The sequence below is a fragment of the Osmerus eperlanus genome, chromosome 19, assembly GCF_963692335.1.
Source record: "Osmerus eperlanus chromosome 19, fOsmEpe2.1, whole genome shotgun sequence".
Lineage (NCBI taxonomy): Eukaryota > Metazoa > Chordata > Actinopteri > Osmeriformes > Osmeridae > Osmerus > Osmerus eperlanus.
The window spans coordinates 9,981,099-9,995,763 of record NC_085036.1 but is presented as its reverse complement, the minus strand read 5'-3'; the positions used below and the strand labels follow the sequence as shown (position 1 = coordinate 9,995,763).

Sequence of the window (14,665 nt, the reverse complement as noted above, 5' to 3'; positions counted from 1 at the left end):
AGTCATCTATAGGAGGTTTTCTATTTGAATGGACTGTTTCAATATCATTTAAACATATCAATATCAAGTTCCATTGGGTATTTTATCTGACATAAAAATGCTTACAAAAGTGACAGACATATTCTGAAGTTAACTGAAAGAATTTTAAATGTTTCTTTTGGAGTTGGCTCTTGGCAGTACATTGTGTCCAGAAACCCATCCCTCAGTTCTGAGTCATGTATGTTTGGGAGAAAAACTATAACATAGCATTAGCTTTCCTCAGAAGAGAAGTTTCCCACCGTTGGTAAAAGATCATCCACTCCCAACACTTGTGAAGTAAATTAGCTATAGAACAAATACTTTGAATAATTTGCAGTGCCATGCTTACCTGACAGCATGGGGAATGTGAATGATCTGTTTCACATGAAATGTTTTCTTTACTTCAATCTATATGAATGAAAACCCCACAAATATTGAAAAAAGAAAATCATATTTTAGAAGAACTCACTACAGGTGACAATTTTATAACATGAAAAATATACATCAGTATTTTGTCTTTGTACATTAGGCAAGTAAACTGCAGTACACCATCAGTGAGCCAGAATAAAATAAAGCAAATAGTTGATGGGGAGTGGGTGAGGAAAAAGGGGCACACACAAACACACTTGCACGCACACACTCATACTTAAGCCAAAAACTTGAAACAAACTTCACAAAACATTAAAGCATGCACAATTCCTACTTAAGATACCACACAAAAAACAAGCCCTGCTAAAATAATCTTCCACAAGGTGAATATTGGAAAAACAGACCCTATTTCAACCCAAACTAAAAAATAAGACAGTTCACAATCTGGGGAAAGTTATTGCTACACCAAATTGTTCTAATCACACATCATCCTTGTGAAAAGGTTTGAAAAAATACTTCACACAAGTGCATGTTGTGTTGCACAACTTTTCTGACACTAACTCTTCAATGTAGGGTGCAATTACCAAGCAATTTATAGGAGGCACTTTTGAAAAAATACAAATTAAAAACAATTCATGCATGACAATTGGTATGTCCCTTTTTCAAAGGCTATTTAGCCTGTTGCAAACCTTAACAAAAACATACACACACACATACATCCTAGTTCAATGCTGACTTTACCTGCAGTGCTGAGAGTGAGATGGAACCCAAGCATGCTATGTGTATTATGATGCTGCCCAATGACCCCCCCAAAAAAACACCATAAACATGTGACACTGTTCATTCTTGAATTGATGCATCTTTCCAATAGTGGAATCATGTAACATCACAATCTAACTGTTCAGCCTTCTACATGCCCTCCTGTCATAACCTGTAACAGAACTAATGCATACTAGAGTGGATGCTCAAGGGAAAGTGGACTAAGACTTCAAGAATTTACAGGATTCAAATTCTAACTACACAAGCACTATTTATTTGGTACTAAGTGACTTGCTAGATGGATAGGAACAGTTTATATATTATCAGGTTTTGTCTGTGCTATATACAGGTCTTTACAATATCTTCCTGAAGGTTGTAGCAGTTCATAGACTTCAAAAAATGCTTTATCATCTTTTGTGGTTTTCGAGTTGGCACTTGCTTGGAGTTTGTCTGTCAGCTTCTGTAATAGCAGTTATGTTCTATTGCAGCCTATTGTAGCCAGCCTATTTTTGCCAAAGTCGATGATGACGAGCCTGGCAATAGGGTGGTAGAGTGCAGGAAACAGTGCCACGTTGTTTCTCAATTGGAGACCTGCGGAAGACAGGAAAATGATATGAAGATACTGCAGCAATCAATCAATACAACCCAGTGTGGTGGCAAAACCTTTTCACCAGACCATAAAACAGCACTACAAAGTCAAGAACTCTAAAAAATAAAAATATCACAAGACCCAGGCCTTGTAAAAAGATAAGTACAAAAAGTCCAGTACACTTACCCTGAAAAAAAAAGCTAGATGTCGCTTGATGATGTCACTCAAAGGCAGTCTCTTGGCTCTTTCTTACACATCGGGCAACTTTCCTTTTGAATTCGCCATGTCTGTCTTCCCTCCATTCTTTCTGTACACAGAAACAGGGATACAAGGGATGCATTTTCAGTCTACCATATCTCGATCCATCTTCAGGGCAACGATCATCAGGTGATAGATGTGGATTAGGTGACGCGAGTCTTACCGCAGCATCCACGTTGGCGGGCGAGTCCCCATTTGGGTCTGCCAGCATGGAGATGACACTAATCATGATGGTTTCCACCGTGTGGATGGGCAGCCAGCGCTCCTCTGGCTTCTCATAGCCATACTTATCCTCCCCGGGCTCGTGCAAAATAGAAATACATACATCACCGTTCTTGTCCACTAGAAACAAGATGGCAAAAGAAAAAATCGATTTCATTATGTGTATTTTTTGATAACACCTTAAGAAAAATGTATTATTGCACTACACTTCCACTTACCATTTGGGTGCCATATATCGGTGATAAATTTCATTTTAGGTGGCCTGAGGGGGTAATCTTTGGGAAATGTAAGATGGGCTTTAAACACACCACCTTCGCTGTAAACATACAGAGTGAAATCATCAGTAGTTGTGTGAATTACTGTGATAGCCAAATAAGCAATGTCATATCCATGCCCTACAACAGCAACCAAACTGTCACACTTACTATAATGTATCTGGGGGGCCGATGATTAAGACTTCCCATCTGTAGAGGTCATTATCGTCTATCAGGCCTGCTGAGAATCCCTCCACTGGGTTTTTATTCAGCTCTGGAAACAGGAGAAAAGGTATCTTACATATTTACTTCACAACAGCATACTGTGTTTCTTGTCTCACTGATAATCTTGCCTAATTGGCATGACCTGCTTGCTATTACTTTGCTATTATTGTTGGCATGTTCACTTCTTAAGGTATTGGCCTATAAATCTATTGACCCTTTAATGATGTAATCCTACTTGAGCCTATGTGCTGTTTTGTGCAATTCTCCAGGCCACTGGGACAGTTGAGGATCAGAACAAATGTGTTCCTGTGAAATCAACTAAAACACGAGTGAAACAAATTTGAGACTGTGCTTATGCACTATAATACCAAACATGAGTAGCCTTGTATTAGGGCACAATTTTGTCTAGGATATTGGAAGACTGTAAAATCACAGATTACATGTGCAAGCAAGGTGCATTGACAGATTTCTTTCATGTTTTTAAGCCTGTTACTCCTGGTAACTTTAACTTGATCTGGCCAAATTCAACTTTAAAGTAGTAAACTTATCAATATGCTACTAATAAACAGCAATTTGGATACACACTTATGGTAATGACTAAGTTGACTATGATTGGATTTCATAATGACTGAGTCACTCTTACTGTGCCATGGGGTCACTATACTGGGCAGGTCAGCAAGTAAGAGGTGTCCGAAGTTGGTGTAAATACCTCATCTCATTACATTGCACAACACTCTCTAGAGTCCTGCAGTGACTACAGTGAACAGCTGCTACCACCACATGGATTGTCACCAAAAGAACTTGGGCATGTATCTACATCACACTGCAGGAGACTAGCTTGGTCATTTGTCAGAAGTGTATGCCTACAATAAAAACTGAGTTGGGTAGATTAAAAATATATGAATCAGTACCTGGCAATTGCCTATTAGGAGACAAGCTATGCCTTCTCAGTTTATATTCTCCTCTGCTCTTTGAACAAAGAAAGCAATGGTATCAAGTAAAAAACTGCTACTGTATCTAAGTTATGTGTATAGATAATTACAAGAGTGTGGAATCTTTTAGTGTCACTTTTAGCTATCGGTTTAGTGAGGGTAAATGTTAACGAGAAAGGTCTGGCATTGCATTTGTTGACCAATATGCACTGAAGACCAGCTGATAAATCTAGTTAGCTATTGGGCTTGACGTGACTGCTAAATGAGAGCTAAAAGGCGTACAGTACCCTTATCCAGCAAGCTAAATAGTTTTAGCCGTAAAAATAGACCAAACAAAAGAGAAGCGAACCAAACAATCTGCCATAGGCATCATTTAACCTCCCTTTGGTACGCCACCATTTTAGCTAGCTGTGTAGCTAAATGACTAGCCACTAGTTAATGTGTGTCTGATTAACTAGCCAACATTCGTTTGAATAATACAACTTCATCGTTAGTTACCCAATCCACAACAAATACCACCACACGTAGCTAGATGTAGCCAGTTTCAAAGCAAATCGTAGAAATGAAACGGCCAAATACTCGAGTGACACTAAAACTAGATGGCTACCCAGCTAGCATCGCCTGTGAAAAGGTAGCTAGTTAGCTATCAAGGTAGTAAGAAAAGCTAGGTCGCACAATGTGGAACGTGTATTCGACTATATTCACTGGAAGTGATAGCACTTGCGTAGCTAACTACGCTTATTGTTATCAAGCTGGCAACGACATTCACAAGACGTTCCATATGTACCAATTCGCATTAAATCAATTATTTCAATATAACTTAGCACTAAATACACACGATTTAATAGACAATATTGTAAATCACTAACATGTGCCTGTCAAAAAGTGTGTTGTCCATTGTTTCAGACTTTCAATCCAGTGACTAGACTGATCCACGTTGGCTTTGTAGCGTTAGCTTCGGTTGAACCTACGCTCTAGCAGCTAGGCTAAAGTTAGCTAACTAGCTACGCTAGTTTGCATCCACTTTCGGCCTGTTGGCTAGTGAGGCTAATGAGCTAGCTAGCTAAAGAGTTAGCGCACGTTAGCCACCACCAGTAACATATTACCTGCTAGCTGTCTTCTAAGTAACAGCGCTGACTGAGGCTCCGTCATGGTTGAACTAATTTGATCCTTTAGCAACGTACGTTAATATTTCAATATTTGACTGTTTGTTCAATAAATAACGTCAATCTATGTGTGCTCCCTTCTAGTTCGTTTTGCTCAACATTCTCATTCTGATTTTGGTGGCACCTGCGCACTGCGACCAGAGGAAAGCCGCGTGAGGTCAGCACCAACAGAGTTCTATGAAAAAAAGTGTGTGTAGTGTTTGTGTTTTGAAAGAGAGACAGAATGAGAGGTTCACAATGCTATTGTACTGCTATCTAATCTAACTATAAAGGCAGGAATCTCTGTCTGTCTGTGAGTCTATGGCTCTATTATCTCGAGAAACGGGCATTGTATGAACTTGAAATTCGCCAGTAGGCTATTGCTCAGGACCAAAGAACGTGCAATGTGGTGTGAAGTTGATTTGTTAGAATGACTTCTCTTATATCAAATGATAATTGTCGGAACAGTTTGGCATACTCTTACATTTAGAAATACGTTACTGTTAATTTTTTTGTTCACCATGAAGTGAATAGAAAATGACATAGCCTTAAATGAATGATATAATAATGCAAGGTATATTATTGTGCATTTTTCAATTGGCCAGTAGGTAGAGCTGTGTATGGCGATTTTTTCTACTCGCAACATAATTAAGTTAGCCTATCTTCTTATAGACTCAGTTCTTGAATTTAGAAAACGTTACTGTGTTATATTTGGTTCACCATGAAGTGAAGAGAAAATGGCAAAAACTGACAATAAGGGAGCAGATAAGATTCCATGATGCCCTCCATCCATTCTAGACAATTCAACAAGCATTCTGGACAATGTGCTTTTGTAGTTGATTAGTTACTGCTTGTACTTCAAGATTAACATTAGTTTGGCTCAAGGTAACAATGTGTTTGAGACTACTAGGTCTGAACATTGGGTTGAAAGTGTGGACATTCTGTGACCAGGAAGATAGCGATGACAGTTTGGGAATGGCTATTGGCTTGTTTTCAACATTGCATCACAGTGAGCATCTGTGTAAAACCATATGACCATCCCAGAGAGGGCTGGACAATTTGCTAACTTAATATCCCAGCAGCGTATAAGAGCCTGGGGAAGATCTCTACTTCCTCTCAGCAAAGCATCAGACAGACTGGAAGTCACCAACTCAAAACCACAAATATGATGGAATAAGCTGATCTCAAAATCAAGACCTAAGGAACCAGTATGTACCCTCAGATTACTTTGCAAACTTGAGACTATAGTTCACCATGACCAATGCTTTGTGTGTGAAACAAACATAACTCCCAAATCTTAACATTTGTATTAATTGCAGTGTTTCTAAGGTGTGTATTTCAGAGATCTTCACATTCTTTGAGGCTGTATACATTTAAGGTTGACGTTGATGAAATCATTATAATAATAATCATTTAAAAAATTTTTTTTGTGAGATTCACTGCTGGTAGATATTGCTAATAGATGTATGTGTGCTCCTTCTACCAATTAAGAATAAAGCAGGACACAGCCAAAACGTTGACATTGACTGTAAATAAACCGTCATTCAGCTCAGATGATTCCCACTGTGTAGGTTTACGATATTCCCAGTGTGTAGGTTTATCAGATCCCCATTGTTGCGGCTTTGTATTTGATTATTCCAAGAAGTGAACGTATGACTCTAAATCAACCATGTTAACCATAAATAACTCTGACCTCTTGACGCAATTGCCCAACGTCTTTTAATTGGTTCAATTGTTTACTGATTCAATTCCATACTGTTGCAAAGGAATCCTGTGGGGTCGGGCCTGTTTCTGCAATGTTTCCTAATATGTTTCATCAACGATGATGAAAACAGGCTTTCTTGTGTTGAAACATAAACTGGAAGATTGCAGAAGACATATATTGGCAATAGAATGACAACTACGTTGCAGAGAAATAGAGTTGGAAAGAGAGATTGACTAATGAGCCTGTGTCAAAGGGGGATTTCCAAAATGTGTTTTCCTTAAACAAGTAGGTTACACCATAGGCTCAGGGAGCAAATATACAAGTCTGATTTAGAGTACAATAAAATGATTGTGCATTACAATAAACTTGGTGGAGTTTGTGAAAATATGCTAGGTAAAGGATCTGAAGTGATTTGGATTTAGTTCTGGACCTTGAACTATTACTTGGCTTATTTACACCAGAGCTGGAACAATCAGATCAGGAAAGCGCATATCATCATCTTGGTCAGACAGTGGAAGAAGAAACCAAGACATCTGATTTGTTAGATTTGTTTACATCCTCATTGTTTTCTTCCATTGTAAGTTGCCTGTTTATGTGCAGAGCATCAGTCACGTAACTTACTGACTGGTTATCTCTGGGTAGGAGAGGACCCATCCATATGGTAATTACTTATCTGCAACTCTCAAAGACTGACAACATTCACCAATACTTCCTGTTTTAAGCGTAGTAAGACAGAGATTATTTCAATGGAGACAACTGGACCAGTAATGTCTCGCCAGGATGGGAAGACAACCTGTCTGAGTTTAAGATCAACGTCCGGTCCTCGCTATGGCTCCATTTCTGACCCCCCAATACCTGAAGCCCCCCTTGTGGAGAGCAGGGGGATCTCACCAAAGCACTCCTACATTGCAGTGGCTGTTCTCTGCTATGTGAACTTAATCAACTACATCGATCGATACACAATCGCAGGTGAGACTCCGCACCTCAACGCAAACAATTTGTCACACATGAATGCTGCCTTTGGATTTCTTGACCAACGCTTCTTTATTTTTCTCAAAGGAGTCCTTCTGAACATCCAGAAATTCTTTGATATCAATGACAGTACATCTGGACTGTTACAGACAGGTATTGTACACTGTGCATGTCATAAACATGGGGGTCAGATGGCTGAGCGGTTAGGGAGTCGGGCTATTAATCAGAAGGTTGCCGGTTCGATTCTTGGCTGTGCAAAATGACGTTGTGTCCTTGGGAAAGGCACTTCACTCCCTGTACTTACTGTAAGTCGCTCTGGATAAGAGCGTCTGCTAAATGACTAAATGTAAATGTAAACACACACAACCATTGTCAAATCTGAAGTAGAGATCCTCATGTGATAGACCCTCTCATAGAACATGAAACAGACGTAATTTACCTTAGATGAGGGTGAGCAGCATATCCCATGACTGTATCGTTAGTCAGTTATGCCTTATTGTTTTTACGTGAATTTATTGTTTTTAAGTGAATTTAGCATTCGATTCTGCTGATTACATTCTCGCATAGTAGATTGCATGACAAGTTCCGTTGAGTGCATGTCACACTGATGCTCCAAATTAATCCTAATTAGCCTCTGTGACAGATAATCTCCCACGCTCATAGTCACTGAGCCGTAATGTCGTGTAGGCACAGTGCTATGCTCAAGGAAGCCAGTGCCTGCAACAAACAAAGCAATCGTTTCCTGTTGCTATTGTACGAAAAATCACTTAGTCAATTCAGTAGGTACAGTAATCAGCCCTGAATAGCTTCATGAGGAAATGATGTGCTCTATGAATTTCTTACCATTACGGAGAATCACATGGGGGTGTAGAGAGGAAGCAAAATTGTCATGATATCTACATCTTTTTTTACAGTTTTCATCTTCAGTTTCATATTCTTGGCTCCTATCTTTGGCTACCTTGGTGACCGATACAACAGGAAGTTCATCATGATTGGTGCACTGATTGTGTGGCTTATGACTGCCTTGGGCAGCTCTTTCGTCTCTGAGTCGGTAAATTAAATGTTGGAATAAAACTGAACTCAACTATCTGCAGTTGGATGTTTCGATTCTTTTAAGAGATCATACAGTATCTTCATCATGAGAAGTGTTGTGTACTAATGAGAGAAAGAATATCATTTGAAAGAAGATGTGATCTCACATGGTGTAGCCCCTTAAACACATGTCTTTAACCTGAAACTTGTGTTGCTGGATGCTTGCAGCAGTTCTGGTTGTTGGTGTTTCTGAGAGCACTAGTTGGCACAGGAGAGGCAGGCTACTCCACCATCGCCCCCACCATAATAGGGGACCTATTCTCTGGCACCAAGAGGACCTTGATGATCTCGGCTTTCTACATTTTCATCCCTGTTGGAAGGTTAGGTTCCGGTCCGCTTCATCTCAACACTGGCTCTTTTTTTTTTACCCTGTGTCTAGCAATCTCTTGCACTTTCTTCATGGCCAAGTAGAATCTTGTCACCTCTCTCTAGTTGTTTTAATGTACCTTAAAAACAATGTATCCTAAAAATAGAGGTTGTCGTTTAATCACGCATTTACTTTGGCCTCCCAAACAATATTTCACAATGGTTTAACCCTGCCAAGGCTGGTGTAAAACACCCTAAAGACAAAATCACCTGGCAGACAGCGTATGGCACCACTATTCATGTGATCTGGACTTCCCAAAACAAAAAGGCCTCAATGGGTATAAGATAAAGGAGGGGTAAATATGATTGTGGTCAGCATGATAACTAGTTAATTTGTTATTGATGTCATGTGTTTCAGTGGTCTTGGATACATAATAGGATCCTCCGTTACGAGCGCTACAGGGGACTGGCGATGGGCCCTTCGGGTAAGAGTCCCACTCATGGAACCATTTCAATTCACACACTTTCAGTTTGTCACACACTTCTTCTCAGCACCTGCTTTATAAACCCCTCTAAACCCTACTCGCTACATGCTGTTGATCCCACAAGTGCTCTGGCTGTCCTGGTCCTAACTTCATTCAAACTCTAAATGTGTTATGTACAGTATAGAGGGGCTGTCTAAATCCCTTAGGGCTGACTGGTGATGTTGTCGGCCAGCAAGCCGCTGGCTGGAGATGACCACTCGTGTTTACTTTGGCAGCTGGTCCCCATCTTGGGCTCCCTTGGGCTCGTGCTGCTGGTAGTCCTGTGTCCCAACCCCCCCAGAGGGGGAGCAGATGCCCACGGAGAGAGCCCGGAAGCCCACAGCCCCTACATGGAGGATATCAAGTACCTTTTGAAAAAGTAACCGAGAACAGGATGACTTCTTTCATTCATTTATGTTTCTAAGTCATGTGATGCCATCTGTTTACATGTTCTAGCTCAAACGGAAAGCACGTGAAGGAAAAATGAAAATGAACATTTGTAGTTTTTACAGTGTCTTGCGTGTAGTGTTCCATACCAGTACACACTGAAAATTATGCATTGCATAAAGGCAATGGAAAGCATGTAGGATCTTGTTTGCCAACATTAGCAGTATATATTAGCATATCTGTCCAAACGAGTGGCTATTTTATCACATGCAGGTGACTGATAATTCGCATGCTTTAACAGTTTTGTATACAAATGCATATTGTCATGTCTGTTTCCAGTAAGAGTTATGTGTGGTCCTCTCTGGGAGTGACAGCCATGGCCTTTCTGACGGGGGCCCTGGCCTTCTGGACTCCCACCTTCCTCTCCAGAGCTCAGGTGTCTCAGGGGATCCGACCCCCCTGCACCACGGAACCCTGCGACACCTCTGACAGGTACAGCCCGGCTCTCCCCCCCCTTAAATTCCATGTCTCCTGCTTATATCACATGACATTTTCCATTCATTTGTCATCAATTACTGCTTATAGAAAGGACAGCAAAATATCAAGGTTCAGAAATGCATAGCTCTAAATGTATTTGTATTTGTAAATACAAGATTTGTAGTTAATTACCGCAGCGCAAAGCAACCACATCTCAACCAGGCACGGTGAACAATAACAATAAGAACATATTTACTACGATGCGTAAACATCATATCAATGACAATACTGCATTGTGCAGTGCAGCAAAATTGCTTTTGATATCCCTGGATTGTGTGTTGTCAGCAAACTGAGTTTGAATCGTGTGCAGTTACATCTTTGGTGCCGTGACGGTGGTGACAGGGATTCTCGGGGTGACCCTGGGCTCCACCCTCTCCAGGAAGCTGAGGGACAAGGTGCCCAACATTGACCCGATTATCTGCGCAGTGGGCATGCTCAGCTCCGCCCCCTGTCTCTTCACAGCCATCATACTAGCGCCCACAAGCATTCCAGCCACTTATGTAAGATCCCAGCTCCTGCCCTTACTAATATCCACCAATTACAGCTCATCAACCAATGATGCTGTGTCTAGATGTCCAATTAGAACAGGGAAGGCAGAGGATGCCGGTAAACATATTGTTACTTTCAGGTGTTCATTGGCATTGGGGGGACTCTTATATCTCTGAACTGGCCTATCCTGGCTGACATCTTGTTGGTGAGTGTGGTTCTCCTCCAGGTGTACAGTGTATTCCTGGTGTGGTTTGGAGTCACCTACTTGCTGCTCGCCCGCTCCTGTAATGCTCGTGTTTTTCAGTATGTCGTCGTGCCAACCAAGAGAGCCACAGCTGAAGCGCTTCAGATTGTCGTCCTTCACCTTCTAGGAGATGCAGGGAGTCCATACCTGATAGGCGTGGTAAGCCTCGTAGGCATGAAGCGATAGATGATATACAGTTCTCACTGTTGAATCAAAGCATGGATCCCCCCCCCCCCCCCCCCCCCTATTTTATGTCTTATGTGCTTATGTAAGTCCGTGACCACACACATCTTATCCTGTTAGGTCTCAGACGCCCTGAGCACTTACGACCCTGCCTCTGACGCGTGGAGCTTCAGGAGCCTGGAGTACAGCTTGCTGCTCTGCCCCTTCATGGGGGTTCTGGGGGGGCTGTTCTTCCTCATGACTGCCCTCTACATCGCACAGGACAGGAAGGATGCCCAGCTGCTGACTTCAGGTAACGACAACCGTCACCGTGGGGGGGGGGGGGGGGGGGGGGAATGAGAATGAGAATGCTCTGTGTCTGGCAGCGCTGCTTTTAGGGCTTGTGGGAGTCCGAGGCGACAGAGAGGAATGCTGAAAATGCGACGTTACTGATTGGTGTGTGCGCGTGTGTGCGTGTGTGCCGCCTGTGGGACTGGGCCACTGTGCAGAGAGGCCTCGGTGTGTTCTGTGCGAGCGCTGGGGCTGGGGAGAGTCACGCCGTGCTGTCCGCAGCGTGACGCTTGCTCAAGGCCGTCACTGGACAATGGCCTCTTTGTGTCCCCTCTCCTGCTCTGAGCGAACGCACCACCCGTCCTATCAGATGAAGCTCTCCCCCCAGACGCTGTCCCACGACAGGTCCTATAGATCTCCTCCATGCCCGGGCGTGTTCCCCATAACACGTGCCTAATCAGGTTAGCAAGAATCAGACAGAAAACAGGGAAATGCCTCGCGGATAAAGGGAGACAACATTGTCTTGAGAGTTTGTATCTGAGACGACCACATCCTCCCCAGTCAGCGACTTTCGGTGTATCAGTGTAGCAGGAAGCAGAAACCAACATGGCCATTATAGCGATGGCTCGTCAGCTGATAAGAGCAGGTTCCTTTCACATGAGAAGCTTCTACATCAGCTCTTTGACCCTGCAGCACATTTGCCTGCACTGAAAATCGCACATGTCTGTCTGCTTCGTTACATTTACCGTCTACATTTATCTAACGCTTTTATTCTATTTGAAAGTGATTATTATAGGTTTAGATGTACATTATTCTAGGTTTTGAAAGTCCGCTAGGAAACTGTCAAGAGTAGCAGGACCAAAACATTGCAATATACCTGTACTTGCTACAAATAGCGATAAACCTGAAACTTGAAACAATCCTCTTCCTGTGTGTGTTTTAGGACAGCCTCCTTCTGACACCCTCAACTCTAAGATCCACTCAAGCCTAGAGTTAGAAGGTCAGTCTGAGGTCTGTGGATAACATTGTGTTCCTGAGGATGATACTCTGTTGGACAACAGAACTGTCCAGCCTATTTTGCAACATGACAAAAAATGCAGATTGCAGCCCCCAAAGATGTCAATTGTAAGCTGTTTGAACTGTAAACGTGATATTCTGTTTAACTTTCAACAGCAACATATGATTTTGTACTTTTGTAATAGGTTTTGATGTATCCTTCTGTGAGGGTCCACTGGTGTTCCCTCCTGGCTAATCTGAACCGTGCCCTCCACAGAAACATCCCATCCCACATCCAACATACCTTAAAACACATCACATCAAACTTCCAACATCCCATCAAACGTCACACATCCAACATCCCATCCAACGCCCAGGGGTGATTTGTGGATGTGCCTAGCCAGCTGTTTAGTAGCGAGCTGCAGCCTGACCCCCAGGCTCCCCCAACGTCCCAGCCAGCACCTGCTGTCTGCTAATGAGGACTGGGCCTGGGGCTCAAACACACACACACTTGTGCCTGAGAAGGAGGCTTCTCCTCCACCTCCACCAGGGAGTGTGTGTGTGTGTGTGTCCCGCCACCTCACCTGGGACTTCCTTCTCCTGTCATGGTTAGGGATATGCAGCTCAGTTATTGCTATTTATTGTGAATGTACGTTTATTAGTATTGTATTTGTAATGTGAAGTGTTATTTGATGTAAATATGCAATGGCATACGTGTCTTGATGTATCGTTGTTCTTTTTGTACACTGTGAGCGCACGTGAAAACTTGTGCAATTTATAAACACTCCACTAGATGTCACTGTCTCATTATTTAACCAGTATTGCCAGGCTGTTATATTGCTACACAGGCTCACGATCGTTTACCATTAGTGAAGCTCGCAGGTTTTGACTGTATATTAAGCACATTCATCATCTGTCACGACAATATGCTGGCCACATGCAAACCTAATGGGCTTTTAATGTGCCTCTGTGTTTTGGGCAGTGCCAGTAATAAATTGGATGGCCTTTTATAATTCGACTAATAAGCATACCTGATAGAGGTAATTAGAAATCTACTAACAATAGGGATGATACTTCTCCTTCCATGACGATCATGCAGATCCTAACCTTCTCATGGCTCCGCTCAGATCTCCTCTGACAGCCCAGGATGGAAGCAGCAACTGGGACATGTTCGTGACATTCCCTGTATCCGGATACGGATATAACTGTCGGGCCTATTGTCTGTGCTCCTTCACACTGTCACACATCCACTTGTGAAATGTTGGTAGAAGAGACACGCTGTACAGCTGACACGATGACTTATCACCACACCGCAATCATGTTCCCAGTTCCATGAGTGTTTATTTGTGACAGCCATTGGACCCCGAAGCTCAGCCATTAGTAGTTGCCCTGTGCTGGGTTCCGAGAACCTGTATGTGGGCTCCAACATTCCTTACCTGGGGGCAGGCCTGTGTTCTCACCGACCAGCACGAGAGGTATCCCAGCCGGAGAGACATGATTCAGGTTTGCACGCTGTGAAGTGACAGGGACCTGTCAATCAAAGACAAAGCTGTCCTGCCAGCTGCTGTGGAGGTGTCTGATGTCACCCGGCCGGGACGGACATTGGCATGTCATCACATGTCCTCATCATGCAGGAGCAGGGCTGACCCCAGGGCAAGGTCAAAGGTCAATGTCCTGGCAGGAGGTAGGCTCAAATGCAAGGCCACTCATGCTACATGAGTAGCATTCATTGTATATGGAACATAAAGGAACGCCAAAGAGAAAAGGCTATGGGGGTATGTTTCCAGAGCAACAATGTTGAGTGTGCAGTTATGCCTTGACTGATGAGGGGAAATATTTTGGTTTTGGAGATCTGAAACTGCTTCTATACCGCACAAGCCTGTTGTCAGTTTCCTCACCCCCTTAAAACTGTTATTCCGCAATGCTACTTGGTGTAAATACTGGTTCTTCCTATTGTTGTTTTCTACCACTAGTTAACAATGAGCTTGTCGTTTTCCAGACGTCATGCCGTGACCCCAGTTCCATGGTAGTTTGGCATATGTAGGTATGTACGTGCAATAGTAAGCCCACGCACACACACACACACACACACGCACACACGCACACAGGAGCTATGTGAAAAACATTCCAGAGGTACCAAGGTACTGCAATTAAAACACAATAGGTATTGTGTACCTCATTTCTTAGGA

The 14,665-nt window shown here is 42.7% G+C and overlaps 2 protein-coding genes across 5 annotated transcripts; one reads left to right on the top strand and one right to left on the bottom strand.

Moving 5' to 3' along the window:
- Nucleotides 1-452: 452 nt before the first annotated feature.
- On the bottom strand, nucleotides 453-4,944 carry ube2g1a (ubiquitin-conjugating enzyme E2G 1a (UBC7 homolog, yeast)). The gene is made up of 6 exons (XM_062485139.1): nucleotides 4,733-4,944; nucleotides 2,641-2,743; nucleotides 2,434-2,531; nucleotides 2,157-2,335; nucleotides 1,922-2,042; nucleotides 453-1,737 (listed from the first exon to the last, which is right to left on the bottom strand). Exons 1-5 carry the CDS (start codon nucleotides 4,776-4,778, stop codon nucleotides 1,956-1,958), a joined length of 513 nt encoding a protein of 170 aa, XP_062341123.1. The 5' UTR covers nucleotides 4,779-4,944; the 3' UTR covers nucleotides 453-1,737; nucleotides 1,922-1,955.
- Nucleotides 4,906-13,279, top strand: spns3 (SPNS lysolipid transporter 3, sphingosine-1-phosphate (putative)). Of its 4 annotated transcripts, XM_062485136.1 has the most exons (15): nucleotides 4,906-4,949; nucleotides 5,851-5,979; nucleotides 7,199-7,445; nucleotides 7,536-7,601; nucleotides 8,363-8,499; nucleotides 8,709-8,860; nucleotides 9,265-9,331; nucleotides 9,607-9,749; nucleotides 10,097-10,249; nucleotides 10,605-10,794; nucleotides 10,923-10,988; nucleotides 11,088-11,186; nucleotides 11,331-11,502; nucleotides 12,424-12,480; nucleotides 12,754-13,279. In XM_062485136.1, the coding sequence occupies exons 3-15, from the start codon at nucleotides 7,223-7,225 to the stop codon at nucleotides 12,783-12,785; spliced, it is 1,557 nt and encodes a 518-aa protein (XP_062341120.1). In that variant the 5' UTR covers nucleotides 4,906-4,949; nucleotides 5,851-5,979; nucleotides 7,199-7,222; the 3' UTR covers nucleotides 12,786-13,279. The 4 variants fall into 4 exon arrangements, with proteins under 4 accessions (XP_062341120.1, XP_062341121.1, XP_062341119.1 ...); XM_062485137.1 differs by lacking the exon at nucleotides 4,906-4,949 and having other exon boundaries at nucleotides 5,825-5,979; nucleotides 7,204-7,445; XM_062485135.1 differs by lacking the exon at nucleotides 4,906-4,949 and having other exon boundaries at nucleotides 5,826-5,979.
- The last annotated feature ends 1,386 nt before the right edge of the window (nucleotides 13,280-14,665 follow it).

Coding starts and splice junctions, on each gene's coding strand:
- ube2g1a (XM_062485139.1), bottom strand. CDS start 4,778: ATGACGGAGCCTCAGTCAGCGCTGTTACTTAGAAGACAGCTAGCAG. Junction 2,744..4,732: donor ACTTAGAAGACAGCTAGCAG/GTAATATGTTAC, acceptor TCCTGTTTCCAG/AGCTGAATAAAAACCCAGTG. Junction 2,043..2,156: donor CCGCCAACGTGGATGCTGCG/GTAAGACTCGCG, acceptor TTCTGTGTACAG/AAAGAATGGAGGGAAGACAG.
- spns3 (XM_062485136.1), top strand. CDS start 7,223: ATGGAGACAACTGGACCAGTAATGTCTCGCCAGGATGGGAAGACAACC. Junction 8,500..8,708: donor GCTCTTTCGTCTCTGAGTCG/GTAAATTAAATG, acceptor GGATGCTTGCAG/CAGTTCTGGTTGTTGGTGTT. Junction 10,795..10,922: donor CAAGCATTCCAGCCACTTAT/GTAAGATCCCAG, acceptor TGTTACTTTCAG/GTGTTCATTGGCATTGGGGG.